The following is a 16,567-nucleotide window of genomic DNA, read 5'->3' as shown; positions in this document are numbered from 1 at the left end:
TATTGATATTTCTCCCGGCAATCTTGATTCCAGCTTGTGTTTCTTCCAGTCCAGCGTTTCTCATGATGTTTCCTTTGGTATCTCTAATTTTCCTGAAGAGATGTCTAGTCTTTCCCATTCTACTGTTTTCCTCCATTTCTTTGCATTAATCACTGAGGAAGGCTTTCTTATCTCTCCTTGCTATTCTTTGAAACTCTGCATTCAAATGAGTACATCTTTGCTTTTCTCCTTTGCCTTTCACTTCTCTTATTTTCACAGCTATTTGTAAGGTCTCCTGAGAAAACCATTTTGTCTTTTTGCATTTCTTTTTCTTGGGGATAGTCTTGATCCCTGCTTCCTGTACAATGTCATGAACCTCCATCCATAGTTCTTCAGGCACACTATCAGATCTAATCCCTTGAATCTATTTGTCACTTCCACTGTATAACTGTAAGGGATTTGATTTAGGTCATATCATAGTGGTCTAGTGTTTTTCCCTATTTTATCCAATTTAAGACTGAATTTGGCAATAAGGAGTTCATGATGTGAGCCACAGTCAGCTCCTGGTCTTGTTTTTGCTGACTGTGTAGAGCTTCTCCATCTTTGGCTGCAAAGAATGTAATCAGTCTGATTTCACTATTGACCATCTGGTGATGTCCACATGTAGTCTTCTCTTGTGTTGTTGGAAGATGGTGTTTGCTATGACCAGTGCATTCTCTTGGCAAAATGCTATTAGCCTTTGCCCTTCTTCATTCTGTACTCCAAGGCCAAATTTGCTTGTTACTCCAGCTATCTCTTCCTATTTTTGCATTCCAATCCCATATAATGAAAAGGACGTCTTTTTTTGGTGTTATTTCTAGAAGGTCTTGTAGGTCTTCATAGAACCATTCAATGTCAGCTTCTTCAGCATTACTGGTAGGGCATAGTCTTAGACTACTGTGATAGTGAATGGTTTGACTTGGAAACAAACAGAGATCATTCTGTTGTTTTTGAGATTACATCCAAGTACTGCATTTTGGACTCTTTTGTTAACTATGATGGCTACTCCATTTCTTCTAAGGGATTCTTGCCCATAGTAGTAGATAATAACGGTCACCTGAGTTAAATTCACCCATTCAAGTCCATTTGCTGATTCCTAAAATGTTGATGTTCACTCTTGCCATCTCCTGATTGACCACTTCCAATTTGCCTTGATTCATGAACCTAACATTCCAGGTTCCTATGCAACACTGCTCTTTACAGCCTTGGGCTTTACGTCCATCACCAGTCACATCCACAACTGGGTGTTTCTTTGGCTCTGTCTCTTCATTCTTTCTGGAGTTATTTCTCCACTGGTCTCCAGTAGCATATTGGGCACCTCCTGACCTGGGGAGTTCATCTTTCAGTGTCCTAACTTTTTGCTTTTTCATACTGTTCATGAGGTTCTTAAGGCAAGAATAGTGAAGTAGTTTGCCATTTCCTTCTCCAGTGGACCATGTTTTGTCAGAACTCTCCAACATGACCTGTCCATCTTGGGTGGCCCTACATGGCATGGCTCATAGTTTCATTGAGTTAGACAAGGCTGTGGTCCATGTGATCAGATTGGTTTTCTGTGATTCTGGTTTTCATTTCTTCTGCCCTCTGATCAGTCAGTCAGTTCAGTCGCTCAGTCGTGTCTGACTCTTTGCAACCCCATAAAACACAGCACGCCAGGCCTCCCTGTCCATCACCCACTCCTTGAGTTTACCCAAACTCATGTCCATTGAGTCGGTGATGCCATCTAACCATCTCAACCTCTGTCGTCCCCTTCTCCTCCTGCCTTAAATCTTTTCCAACATCAGGGTCTTTTCAAATGAGTCAGCTCTTTGCATCAGGTGGCCAAAGTATTGGAGCCTCAGCTTCAACATCAGTCCTTCCAATGAACACCCAGGACTGATCTCCTTTAGGAGGGACTGGTTGGATCTCCTTGCAGTCCAAGGGACTCTCTAAGAGTCTTCTCCAGCACCACAGTTCAAAAGTATCAATTCTTCTGTGCTCAGCTTTCTTTATAATCCAACTCTCATATCTATGACTACTGGAAAAACCATAGCCTTGACTAGACTGACCTTTGTTGACAAAGTAATGTCTCTGCTTTTTAACATGCTGTCTAGGTTGGTCATAACTTGCCTTCCAAGAAGTAAGTGTCTTTTAATTTCATGGCTGCAGTCACCATCTGCAGTAATTTTGGAGCCCAAAAAAATAAAGTCAGCCACTGTTTGCACTGTTTCACCATCTATTTGCCATGAAGTGATAGGAGAAGGGTAAAAGACTTATGGAAGCTTCCTGATGGGAAAGACTGACTGAGGGGGAAACTGGGTCTTGTTCTGATGGGAGGGGCCATGCTCAGTAAATCTTCAATCCAATTTTCTGTTGATAGGCGGGGCTGTGTTCCCTCCCTGTTATTTGACCTGAGGCCAAACTATGGTGGAGGTGATAAAGATAATTTTGACCTACTTCGAAAGGTCCCATGCTTGCACTGTTGCACTCAGTGCCCCCAACCCTGCAGCAGGCCACCACCAACCCGTGCCTCCACTGGAGACTCCTGGACACTCATCGGCAACTCTGGGTCAGTCTCTTGTGGGGTCACTGCTCCCTTCTTCTGGGTCCTGGTGCACACAAGGTTTTGTTTGTGCCCTCCAAGAGTCTGTTTCCCCATTCTTGTGTAAGTTCTGGCAGCTCTATGGTGGGGTTAATGGCGACTTCCTCCAAGAGGACTTATGCCATACCCAGGTCTACTGCACCCATAACCCCTGCAGCAATGTACTGCTGACCCGTACCTCTGCAAGAGACATTCAAACACAGTTCTGTCTCAGTCTCTGTGGGGTCTCTGGGTCCTGGTGCATACAAGGTTTGTTTGAGCCCTCTGAGTGTCTCTGGCAAGTATATAGTTTGATTCTATATGTGATTTCACCCCTCCTACTGTCTTGCTGGGGCTTCTCCTTTGCCCTTGGACGTGAGATAAGAGCCAAAATTATAAAACTCTTAAAAAATTTGAGGTAGATATTTTTGCCTTTGCCTTGACAGTAGATTCTTAGATATGACACTGGAATCATTGTGAACAAAAGAAAAAATACTGAGCTGCATCAAAATTAAAAGCTTTGTCCATCAAATAGCTATCAAAAAAGTGAAAGGACAACTTACATGATGGAATAAGATATTTGCAAATCCTATTTCTCTTAAGGTCTAGTATCCAGACTATATACAAAACACTTATAATCCAAGAACCAGAAGACAACAGAATAAAACAGTGGGCATAAAACTTGAACTTGTTTTCCAAAGGAAGAAAACAAATGACCAACAAGCAGAAGAAAATATGTTAAACACCATTAGTCATTAGAGAATACAGTAAAGACCACAATGAGTTGCTGCTTCTCCCACATTAAATGGCTATAATTAAAAAGAACAAACCAGAGGACAAGCATTGACAAAGAAGTTGATAAATTGAAGCTCCCATACAGTGCTGCTGGGAATGTAAAATGGTTCAGCTGCTCTGGAAAATAGTTTGGTAATTCCTCAAATAATGAGAAAGACTTTCCTTATGACTCAGCAGTTCCACTCCTAGGTATATACCTCATAGAATTGAAACTAGGTACTCAAATACATGTACACACAAGTTCTTGAAAGCAATACTTACCACAGTCAAACAGTAGAAACAACTGAAATGTCAATCAGTGAATGAATGAACAGACAAAGTGTGTAAATACATATGTGAAGTGAGTGAAAGTCTCTCAGTCATGTTTGAGTCTTTGTGACCCCATGGACTACACAGTCCATGGAATTCTCCAAGCCAGAATACTGGAGTGGGTAACCTTTCCCTTCTCCAGGGGATCTTCCCAACCCAGGGATTGAACCCAGGTCTCCTACATTGCAGGTGGATTCTTTACCACCTGAGCCACAATGAAAGCCCAAGAATACTGGTGTGGGTAGCCTATCCCTTCTCCAGTGGATCTTCCTGACTCAGGAATTGAACTGGGGTCTCCTGCATTGCAGACAGATTCTTCACCAACTGAGCTATCAGGAAGACTCGTAAATACATATAATGGAATATAATTCAGTCACAAAAGGAATAAAGTACCTTCTCTGAGAAACTACCCCTCTTCTACCCTGGAATATGTCAAAAATTTCTACTCTGGAGAGGACAAAATAGAGGCTCTTTAGATGGAGAATACCAGGCACAGATCAAGACATGGGTTGTTGTTGTTCAGTCACTGAGTCATTCTTTGTGACCCCATGAACAGCACCATGCCAGGCTTCCCTGTCCTTCACTATCTGCTGGAGTTTGCTCAAATTCATGTCCACTGAGTCAGTGATGTTTTGTAAAAAACATCCTCTGTCGCCCCTCTCTCCTCCTGCCCTCAATCTTTCCCAGCATCAGAGTCTTTTCCAGTGAGTCAGCTCTATGTATCAGGTGGCCAAAATATTGGAGCTTCAGCTTCAGCATCAGTCCTGCCAATGAATATTCAAGGTGGATTTCCTTTAGGATTAACTGGTTTGATCTCCTTGCAGTCCAAGGGACTCTCAAGAGTCTTCTCCAGCTCCACAGTTCAAAAGCATCAATTCTTTGGCTCTCAGCCTTCTTTATGACCCAACTCTCACATCTGTACATGACTACTGGAAAAACCATAGCTGACTATACAATGGATACTTAAGCAAAACAAACAAACAAAAAAACTACAAAAAAACCCCAAACAAATACCCCCAATGCATACTGAATTCTATACACAGAGAGTCCCTGAAATCCTATCCTCCCTCATAGAAGGCTTATAAAACCATAGGTAGCCAGATTCTTAATTATCCTTTATCTGGACGTACCAACAGTTAATTTATTCATTTGCCTACTGAAAGGCATCTTGATTGTTTCAAGTTTTGGCACTTATCAGTAAGGCTGGTATAAATATCTATGTGCAAGTTTTTGTGTAGATATAGGTTTTTAAGTCCTTTGGGTAAATATTGAGGAGTGTGATTATTAGATTGTATGGAAACAGTATTTTTATTTATTTATTTTTAATAGCCACACTGCCTTCTAAAGTGATTGTACCATTACCAGCAGTGATGGAGAGTTACTGTGGTTTCACATCCTCACTAGCATTTCGTGTTGTCAGTATTCCAGATTTTGACCATTCTAGTAGTGTGCAGTGGTAACTTATTTTTGTTTGTTTGGGTGGGGGTTGGCTATGCTGCATGGCTTGGGGAATTCTGGTTCACCAATTAGGAATCAAACCCTGATCCCCACAGTGAAAGTGCCAAGTCCCAACCACTGGATCACAGGGAATTCCCCTCATTTTTTGTTTTAACTTATTTTCCCATGATGACATATGATAAGGAGTATATTTTCCTATACTTACTTGCCACCTGTATGCCTTTTTATTTGGATGAGATATCTGTTAAGTTCTTTGGCCCATTTTAAAATTTGGTTGTTTGTTTTCTTATTGTTAAGGATCAAAAGATATTTGTATATTTTAGACAACAGTCCTTTTTCAATTGTATCTTTAGCAAATGTTTTCTTCCAGTGTGTGGCTTGTCTTGCTATTCTCTTGACATTTTCTTTTACAGAGCAGACATTTTTAATTTTAATGAAACCCAGATTATCAATTATTGCTTAATAGATTGTACTTTTGCTGTTGTTTCTAAAAAGTTATTGCCATACTCAAGGTCATCTAAATTTTTGCCTATATTTTCTTCTATGAGTTTTCTAGTTTTGCCTTTTACTTTTAGGTTTAAAACAAGTTTTTAGTTAATTTTCCTGAAGGATGTAAGATCTGTATCTAGATTAATTTTTTTTTTTTTTGCACTTGGATGTCCGGTTTGTTCCAGCACCATTTGTTGAAAAGCCTATCTTTGCTTCATCTATTTTTGTTCCTTTGACAGACATTAGCTGACTATGTTAATGTCAGTGTTTTTCTGAGCTCTCTATTCTGTTCCGTGCACATTATCTTGATTACTGTAGCAGTGTAGTAAGTCTTCAGGTTGAGTAGTGTCAGTGCTCCTATTTTGTTCTTTGTCTTCAATATTGTGCTGGCTTTTCTGGGTCTTTTGTCCCTTTATGTAAACTTTAGAATCAGTTCCTTTTTGTCAATTCACTTCTTTTTTAATTGGAGGAAAACTGCTTTACAATGTTGTGTTGGTTTCTTTCTGGAAGCATGAGGTCTTCTGCCAGCATTTAGTAGGTGTTCTGTAGGAGTTGTTCCACATGCAGAAGTATTTTTGATGTATTTGTGGGGAGGAAGATGATCTCCACGTCTTACTCCTCCACCATCTTGAGAGTCTCCCCTAGAATCTGTTTGTTAATATGCACAAAGTAACTTGCTTAGATTTGATTGAAATTGCATTGAATCTATAGATCAATTTGGGCAGGACAGGCATCATGACAATGCTGAGTTGTCATGCTATCAATAAACATGGAATATCTCTCCATTTATTTCATTCTTTAATTTTGTTCATCAGAGTTTTATAGTCTTCCTTACGTTTTGTACATATTTTGTTAGACTTATTCCTACTTCGCTTTTGGGTGCTAATGTAGATCATATTGTTTCAAATTTCAAATTCCTTTGTTCATCGTTAATATATAGCAAAGAGATTGATTTTTGCATAGTGTTAACCTTGTACCCTGAAACTTTGCTGTAATCACTTAGTAGTTCAGTAGTTTTTTTGTTAATTCTTTCAGGTTTTCTATATAGATGATTATGTCATCTGAGTTGAAAAACAGTTTATTTATTCCTTTCCATTCTGTACTTCTTTTATTAGCATTTACTTTTTCTTATCTTACTGCATTAGCTTGGACTTCCAGTATGATGTTGAAAGGAGTGGTAAGAGGAGACATCTTTGCCTTGTCCTGATCTTAGTGAAATATTTTCTAGTTTCTAGAAGAAACTCATTGGGTTTTGTAGGTGTTCTTTATCAAGTTGAGGAAGTTCCACCTCTATTCCTAGTTTACTGCAAGTTTTTATCATGAATGAGTGTTGGATTTTGCCAAGTGCCTTTTCTGAATCTGTTGATATGACCAAGTCATTTTTCTTCTTTGGCCTGATATTATGGATTACATCAATCAATTTTCCAGTGTTGAACTAGTTTTGCATATCTGGGAGAAACTCCACTTAGTTGTGGTGTGTAATTCTCTTTATATATTGTTGGATTTGATTGCTAACATTTTGTAGAGGATTCTTGCATCTATGTTCATGAAAGTTATTGGTCTGCCATCTTCCTTTCTTATGGTCTGTTTCTGGTATTGGAGTAATGCTGGCCTCAAAGTATGAGTTAAGTATTCCCTCTATTTCTATCTTCTGAAAGATGTTACAGGGAATTGGTGCAATTTTCTCCTTAAATTATTAGTAGAATTCAATACCTGTATCTGAGCCCAGTGCTTTTAGTTTTGGAAGATTATTAATTATGACTCCATTTCCTTAATCGAGATAGGGCTATACAGATTGTCTATTCTTTCTTGTGTGAGTTTTGGCAGACTGTGTCTTTCAAGGAATTGGTCAGTTTCATCAAGATTGTAAAATCTATTGGGATAGTTTGTTCATAGTGTTCCTTTGTTATCTTTTTAATGTTCATGGAATCTGCAGGGACATCCTCTCTTTCTCATATGATATTAGTACTTTTTTCTTAGTTAGCTCAGGGAATTCTAAAGGGGAAAGAATATAAAAGAGAATGGATATATGTGTGTATATAACCTATTCACTTTGCTATACACCTGAAACTAACACAACCTTGTAAATCAACTATACTCCAATTGGAATTTTTAAAACCAATGCTACAGTTTATACTAAAGAATTTGACAAAGATCAAGTAAATATTGAGACTATGGATCAATAGAAGAGATGGAAATTTTAAAAAGTGCCTTTGCCACTGATGAAGCTAATTGAAACATGTAGCCTTTCATCCACAGCTGAGTGGACTTGCTATTTCTTCCCTTCAGAAGAATACCAACAATAATTGGCACAGCTAGAAAGCGCAGACCTTCTGTGCATGGGTGAGAACAGATGAGAATTCATGCTTTCTGCAAATGAGCAGACTTAACAAAAGAATCCGGAAGTGGCCAAATTGTAATTCCATCTCCTAAACTTTCCTGTAGGATTAGTCATTTCTCTTTGCCTGGTAATGTATGAATAAAGGACATAGAGAAGCCAGAAATGTCAATTTAGCTGAAGTTGCCTCTGTAAAGATTTAGAAAAACTGACAAAAAGTTTCCTACCTAACAGTCCACATGCAATACTTTATTATAGAAGTTGCATTTCAAATAAATGGATAATTCAATGAATGTATTAGTGTTCCTGGCTAACTTTTTAAAATACAGTTAAATTCTAAAAGTTGGTACATTTCATAAAGACAGTTTGTTTTCTATGTATATTATATAGTATAGTAAAAAATCTTTTAAGAAGTATGTGTGATATGAGATCATTTTAATTAAAAAATGCATATGTATTTATTCATGTGCTAACACATATATATTTATGTCAGTCTGGAAGGACATGCATGAAAATGTTACCAGTTGTTTCTAGGTTATGGAAATGTAAGTCTTATTTACCTTTTCTTTTACAGTAATCACGTCTTTTTACTCGGCTAAAATAAAATTATTTTTCTATTAATGTTATATGGCCAATTGTTATTATAGCCTGAATTAAACCAGTAGATAGAAACAATGTTTTAAAACTTTTAAAAACTATTTACACAATCTTACACTCAGAAATACTCAAAACTTAGGTATAGTTAGGAATACCATTTTTCTGATAGTAGCTAAAATAAGATTTCAATTGTGTATGATAGTATAGAATTAGGAAGTCACAATCCTGATTTATTATTCTAACATACATAATTATGGCATGTACATAGTACCTATTTCCTAGGTTTTCTGTTTCTTAGGTTAATTATATTTTATCCAATGAACAAATGTAATGATGTTACCAAAACTAAAATTGGGGCTTCCCTGGTGTCTCAGTACTCTTGCCTGGAAAATTCCATGGATGGAGGAGCCTGGTAGGCTGCAGTCCATGGGGTCGCTAAGAGTTGGACACGACTGAGTGACTTCACTTTCACTTTTCACTTCCATGCATTGGAGAAGGAAAGGGCAACCCACTCCAGTGTTCTTGCCTGGAGAATCCCAGGGACGAGGGAGCCTGGTGGGCTGCCATCTATGGGGTCGCACAGAGTCAGACATGACTGAAGTGACTTAGCATTAGCATGGTGGCTCAGATGGTACAGAATCTGCCTGCAATGCTGGAGACCTGGGCTTGATCCCAGAGTTGGGAAGATCACTGGCTACCCACTCCAGTTTTCTGACCTGGAGAATGCCATGGACAGAGGAGCCTGGCAAGCTACAATCCATGGGCATCATTAACTATTTCTTGCCATTGCTGTAAAACAATAGTTTTTTCCCTGAACAATAGATATTCTTACCTTAGATTTTGCTTTAGCTAGCTATATATAAGCTAAAATATTATAATTTGGTTTAAAGTAATGTTTACCTTCCTTTTCTTTATTTAGGTATAATGTCCACGGCTTGGGATTTGTATGATTCTTACAATGCTATGGAACTTTCATCTTTACCACCAAAACGGTCTATGATTGACTCAAGTAGTAAAGCAAATGTACCTTCAAAAGACTGGGAACAAACGGTGGCAGGGAGTAATTTAGAAAAAAGTAAGATTTCATTTATTTCAGTTTTTTAAAAATTGGGATAATTGAATTAAAACATTAGATTAGTTTCAAGCGTGCAACATAATAATTTGATCTTTGTGTACACTACAAAGTGATCACCACAATAAGTCTAGTTACTGTCACTCTATAAACTTCCCTCTCTAGCCATTTCACTTACCCCTCAACCTCCTTCCCCTCTAATAGCCATCAATTTGTTTATGAGTTTTGTTTTTATTTTTTATATTCTGCATATGAGTGAAATCATACAGTATTTGTCTTTCTCTCTCTGTTTTATTTCACTTAACATTGTTGTTCAGTTGCTCAGTTGTGTCCAACTCTTTGCAACCCCATGGACTACAGCACACCAGGCTTCCCTGTCCTTTACCAACTCCCCGGGCTTGCTCAAACTCATGTCCATTGAGTCAGTGATGCCATCCAACCATCTCATCCTCTGTCATCCCCTTCTCCTGCCTTCACACTTTCCCAGCATCAGGGTCTTATTTCTAATGAGTCGGCTCTTCTCATAAGGTGGCCAGAGTATTGGAGCTTCAGTTCCAGCATCAGTCCTTCCAGTGAATATTCAGGGTTGATTTCTTTTAGGATGGACTGGTTTGATCTCCTTGCTGTCCAAGGGATTCTCAAGAGTCTTCTCCAACACCAAACTTCAAAAGCATCAATTCTTCACTGTGTACAGCCTTCTTTATGATTCAATTCTTACATCTGTACATGACTACTGGAAAAACTATAGCTTTGACTAGACGGACCTTTGTTGGCAAAGTAATGTCTGTGCTGTTTAGGTTGGTCATGGTTTTTCTTCCAAGGAGCAAGTGTCTTTTAATTTCATCGCTGCAGTCACCATCTGCAGTGATTTTGGAGCCCAAGAAAATAAAGCCTGTCACTGTTTCCATTGTTTCCCTATCTATTTGCCATGAAGTGATGGGACCGGATGCCATGATCTTAGTTTTCTGAATGTTGAATTTTAAGCCAGCTTTTTCCCTCTCTCTTTCACCTTCATCAAGAGCCTCTTTAGTTCCTCTTCACTTTCTGCCATAAGAATGGCGTCATCTGCATATCTGAGGTTATTGCTGTTTCTCCTGGCAATCTTGATTCTGCTTGTGCTTTATCCAGCCTGGCATTTCACATGATGTTATCTGCATATAGGTTATATAAGTAGAGTGACAGTATACATCCTTGACGAACTCCTTTCCCAATTTAGAGCCAGTCCGTTGTTCCATGTCTGGTTCTAACTGTTGCTTCTTGACCTGCATACAGATTTCTCAGGAGGCAGATAAAGTGGTCTGGTATTCCCATCTCTAAGAATTTTCTATATTTTATTGTGAGCCATACACTCAAAGACTTTCATGTAGTCAGTGAAACAGAAGGAGATGTTTTTTCTGGAATTCTCTTGCTTTTTCTATGATCCAACGGATGTTGGCAATTTAATCTCTGGTTTCCCCTGCATTTTCTAAATCCAGCTTGAACATCTGGGAGTTCTCGGTTCATGTCCTGTTGAAGCCTAGCTTGGAGAATTTCGAGCGTTACCTGCCAGTGTGTGACATGAGTGCAATTGTGCAGCAATTTGAACATTCTTTGGCATTGCCCTTCTTTGGAACTGGAAAGAAAACTGACCTTTTCCAGTCTGTGGCAACTGCTGGCATATTGAGTGCAATACTTTCACAGCATCATCTTTCAGGATTTGAAGTAGCTGGAATTCCATAACTTCCACTAGCTTTGTTCGTAGTGATGCTTCCTAAGGCTCACTTGACTTCGCATCCCAGGATGTCTGGCTCTAGGTGAGTGATCACACCTTCATGGGTCATTAAGATATTTTTTGTATAGTTCTGTGTATTCTTTCTACCTCTTCTTAATATCTTCCGGTTCTGTTAGGTCCATTCTGTTCTTTATTGTGCCCATCTTTGCATGAAATGTTCCCCTGGTATCTAATTTTCTCAAAGGAATTGTTTTCCTCTATTTCTTTACATTGATTACTGAGGAACGCTTCCTTATCTCTCCTTGCTATTCTTTGGAACTCTGCATTCAGATTCGTATATCTTTCCTTTTGTCGTTTTCTTTTCACTTCTCTTTTCAGCTATTTGTAAGGCTTCCTCAGATAACCATTTTGCCTCTTTGCATTTCTTTTTCTCGGAGATGGTCTTGATCCCTGCCTTCTGTACAATGTCATGAACCTCCGTCTATAGTTCTTTAGATACTCTATCAGATCTAATCCCTTGAATCTACTTGTCACTTCCACTGTATGCAAGGGATTTGATTTACGTCATACCTGAATGGCCTAGTGGTTTTCCCTACTTTATTCAATTTAAGTCTGAATTTGGCAATAAGGAGTTCGTGATCTGAGCCACAATCAGCTCCCAGTCTTGTTTTTGCTGACTGTATAGATCTTCTCCATCTTCGGCTGCAAAAGTATAATCAATCTGATTTCACTATTGACCATCTGGTGATGTCCATGTGTAGAGTCTTCTCTTGTGTTGTTGGAAGATGGTGTTTGCTATGACCAGTGCATTCTCTTGGTGAGACTCGTTTAGCCTCTGCCCTACTTCATTTTGTACTGCAAGGCCAAGCTTGCCTGAATCCCGGTATCTCTTGACTTCCTACTTTTGCATTCCAGTCCCCTATGATGAAAAGGACCACTTAACTTAATGTCTTGCATTTCCCTGATAATTGGTGGTGTTGAACATCTCATGTGCCGTTTGGGAAAAATGTCTCTTTAGCTTATCTTCTGTCTTTTTTTTTTTTTGCTATTGTGTTCTTTGAGCTCTTGGTGTTAACCCCTTATCAGATATATGGTTTGCAAATATTTTCTCCCATTCAGTAGGTTGTCTTTTCATTTTATTGATGGTTTCCCTTGCTATGCAGAAGGTTTTTAGTTTATTTCCCTCTGTATATAAGACAGTATTTTTTCCTTGGTGCTTTGTATATTTTTGTTTTGTTTTCAGTTTTCAGAAGCTTGAGTATGGTGTATCTTGGTGTGAATTTCTTTAGGTTTATCTTTTTTGGAATTCACTGTTTCTTAATTCTGTATGTTTTTCTTTGCCAAATTTTGGAAGATTTCAGCTATTATTTCTTCAAGTACTTTTTTGGTCTCATCCTTTTCTTCTCTCCCCAATGATGTGAATATTATATATCTTGTTAGAGGTCTCTGGGCCTCTATTCATATATATATATATATATATTTTGCAGATTATTTTCTTTCTGGTTTTCAGATGTGGTAATTTCTATTTTTCTCTTCAAGTTCACTGATTCTCTTCTCTGTCCCTTCCATTTTGCTGTTGAGCCCATCTGTTGAATTTTTTGTCAGATATTTTTTATGTTAGATATATTTTATCTGTTGTCAGATAATTTAAGCATCTCTGTCCTCTTAGTGTTGGTTTCTATTGATTTTGTGTGTTTTTTTGTTTCATTTAAGTAGAGATTTTCTTGGTTCTTTGATCAGTGACGTTCAGTTGAAATTTAGAGACTTGGGGTATTATGTTTTGAGAACTGGATCTTGTTTAAACTTCATTTTTAGCAGGATTTGTTTGACACTATTTTGACAGGGAAATTCACTGCTCCATTACCACCAGGTGAAAGTAAAAGTAGGGTTTACTGCTCCATTTTGTGTGTGTGTGTGTGTGTGTGCACGTGCTCACCTTCACTTAGTCGTTTCTGACTCTTTGCAATCCCATGGACTGTAGCCCACCAGGCTCCTCTGTCCATGGAATTTCCCAGGCAAGAATATTGGAGGAAAAAAAAATAGAATATTGGAGAAGGTTGCCATTTCCTACTCCAGGGGATCTTCCTGATCCAGGGATTGAACCTGGGTCTCTTACATTTCCTACATTGGCAGGCAGATTCTCTACCACTAGCACCACCTGGGAAGCACCCATTACTAGAGTAGAAATCCATATTTTTCACTTGCCCTTCAATTACACTGAGAGAGGGGATCATCTCATTTCTGTTCTGTAATGTTAGATGGGGAGCTCTAACCTTGTGTAAGGTAGATAGTGAGCTCTAACTTCCATTGATACCTACATGGCTGGGAGGGATAGGAGCACCTCATTAACACTTCCTGACACCATGGATTGGAACTTGGCTTTTTTACTTTGGGACAGTTCTGTAAGTTCTGACTGTACCAATCCAACTCTGACTATTGGGAAGAACCTTGTTACTGCCAAATAGCTGTGGAATTCCATGTTTCCCAAGAGATCTTAACTGACATTGCACAAAGGGCAGCACAGTCATTTTTTTCTTTTTTGGGTAGGATTGAAAGTCCTAGCTCCTTACTGAGCGTTTTCTGACACCACACCCACTGGAAGGCTGGGAGATTGGAAAGCCTTGTTAGAATTGGCAAGAATGGAACTCTAGACTTCAGCTTGGCTAGTGGTATTTGTGGAATGGGTGGGGCTAGAATTTTTTCTGTTTTTCCTGGAGAGAAATGGTTATATCCTAAGTTTTCTTTCTTGCAAGGTTGTTGTTTTCCTGGGTTTTGGCTAAAGAGAGGAGGTTTGTCTGGAGTATCTGCAGTAATAAGAAATCCAGGAAACGCACCACTGTGTCATTCCCTGGGTCCTGAGCAATCTTTTTCCTCTGCCTTCTTCTGACAAAGGCTTTCAAAGGCTTCCTCTAAAAAAAAAAAAAAATTAAAGTCCAACGATTTTAGTTGTATTTAGCAAAGGAATAGGGAAAAGTGTGTTTACTCCATCTTCATGGATGCAGGATTCCCCTTCATTCTGTTTTAACTAAGTAATAAGTAGAATATCATTCCTCAAATATATACACATCCCGATCTCAGGAACTTATGAATAGGTTACCTTACATGAGATAAGAGACTATCCAAATGTGACGACATTAAGGATCTAAAAGAGGGAGGTTATCCTGGATTATCTGAGTGGACCCAAACCTATCAAATGGGTACTTTGGAGTATTTTTTCCATTTCTGGTCAGAGAGAGATATAATGGCAGGACCATCAGAGAGATGCAATGTTGCTGTCTTTTGAAGATGGACGGCGGGTTGGTGGTTGCTTCTAGAAATTGGCAAGGAAATTAATTCTCTAGAGCCTTCAGAAAGGAACATAACCCTAATAACCTTTTGGTTTTGGCCAAGTGAGACCTGGGTTGATCTCGAACCTAGAGAACTTTAAATTTGTATCCACTTTAAATTTAATTTTAAATTTAATCTAGAACTTTAAATTTAGTCCACTAAATTTTTGGTAATTTGTTATAGCATTAATAAACAACAGTAGTGTAGTATTTCTATAAAGCAATAAATTAAACCTTTATCTGAAGGTGTAATGAAGACTGATAATGATTTAATTTCAATTTGAATAAAAATATATGGAGATACAAATTACCTTATGAGTTATCATTGCTTATTTTCTGAAAGCAGCACATTTTTTGATTCCAGAATGAGATAATATATGTATATCTTGCATGTGCTTGGTTCCTACAAGACATTCAATAAGTAACTATTAAAGTTGTTGTGAATACTGGAGGAATACAAATAGTGATGGCAAAATGTCATTGATAAATCTTTAGAATGTACAAACCAGCTAATATTATAATATTTGAATTATGTTACCATTGCATCATATTTGTATTTTACAGTTAGTGAAGGTAGTTCTCTAATGGATATTGAAAATGTAATTCTGGCTAAAGTTCGTGATGAAGAAGAAGACAACTCAGATGCAGTATTTAAATCTGATAAGTTTCAGCAGGACTTATTTTTTATGGAACGAGTTATAATGGAAAATATATTTCAGCCAAAACTTGCAGCTTATCGTCAGCTTCCTATTTTAAAAGGTATTTAACACATTATATACTAAAACATCTTTTAAAAAAATAGTGTTGTTTTGAAATAAAGATTGTATACTTTAAAAAAGATATTTAAATATAATCGCTTTTAGACAAGCTCAAGTAATTAAAAAAATAAAATGGTATTATTATTTCTAGATGCAGTCTTTAAACTGAGTTATCACTTATCAGGGAGAAGAAAATGGCAGCTGACTCTGGTAATTCTTCCCTGGAGAACCCCATGGACAGAGGAGCCTGGTGGGTTGCAGTCCACGGGGTTGCAAGGCATCAGATATGACTGAAGCGACTTAGCACATACACACACATCACTTATCAGAAGACATTTTTATATAGTTTCCAGCACTAAAAGGGAATAGCAGGAGAGTCCAGACCTGGAAGCCCAAAGAAAGAGATAGTCTCGTAGATTCAAAACCTCATAAGTTCTTTCCTCTCTGTTGTTCCAATATTGAATTATTCTCTCATAGTCAAACACCCCTTTCCATTGCCATTGATACTTTCCAGGTTCTAGCTTTTATTACCTCTCCCTAATTTTATTACACAGGCATTCTTCCTGTTCTTATGGCTACAATATTTTTAAAGATTTGAGAGATTATTTAATTCAACTTTTCAATTTTTGAATGAATGAAATGAAGGTTATAGAAACTTTCTAAAGTTGCATCAGTTCACTTCAGTCACTCAGTCATGTCTGACTCTTTGCGACCCCATGAATCGCAGCACACCAGGCCTCCCTGTCCATCATCAACTCCCGGAGTTAACCCAAACTCATGTCCATCGAGTTGGTGATGCCATCCAGCCATCTCATCCTCTGTCGTCCCCTTCTCCTCCTGCCCCAATCCCTCCCAGCATCAGGGTCTTTTCCAATGAGTCAACTCTTCACATGAGGTGGCCAAAGTATTGGAGTTTCAGCTTTAGCATGGGTCCTTCCAATGAACACCCAGGACTGAACTCCTTTAGGATGAACTGGTTGGACCTCCTTGCAGTCCAAGGGACTCTCAAGAGTCTTCTCCAACACCACACTTTAAAAGCATCAATTCTTCAGTGCTCACCTTTCTTCACAGTCCAACTCTCACACCCATACATGACCACAGGAAAAACCATAGCCTTGACTAGACAGGCCTTTGTTGGC

The 16,567-nt window shown here is 38.4% G+C and overlaps 1 protein-coding gene across 1 annotated transcript in view; it reads left to right on the top strand.

The window, feature by feature from the left end:
• The window catches only part of WDR78 (WD repeat domain 78), a 99,981-nt gene that overhangs the window by 44,490 nt on the left and 38,924 nt on the right, over positions 1-16,567 (top strand). Inside the window, 2 exon segments of the mRNA XM_010850290.1 lie at positions 9,481-9,636; positions 15,235-15,429. Coding sequence (XP_010848592.1) covers positions 9,481-9,636; positions 15,235-15,429 — 351 coding nt within the window.

The sequence above is a fragment of the Bison bison genome, unplaced genomic scaffold (assembly GCF_000754665.1).
Source record: "Bison bison bison isolate TAMUID 2011002044 unplaced genomic scaffold, Bison_UMD1.0 scf7180017864290, whole genome shotgun sequence".
NCBI classification, from domain to species: domain Eukaryota; kingdom Metazoa; phylum Chordata; class Mammalia; order Artiodactyla; family Bovidae; genus Bison; species Bison bison.
This window is presented reverse-complemented; position numbering and strand designations above follow the sequence as displayed.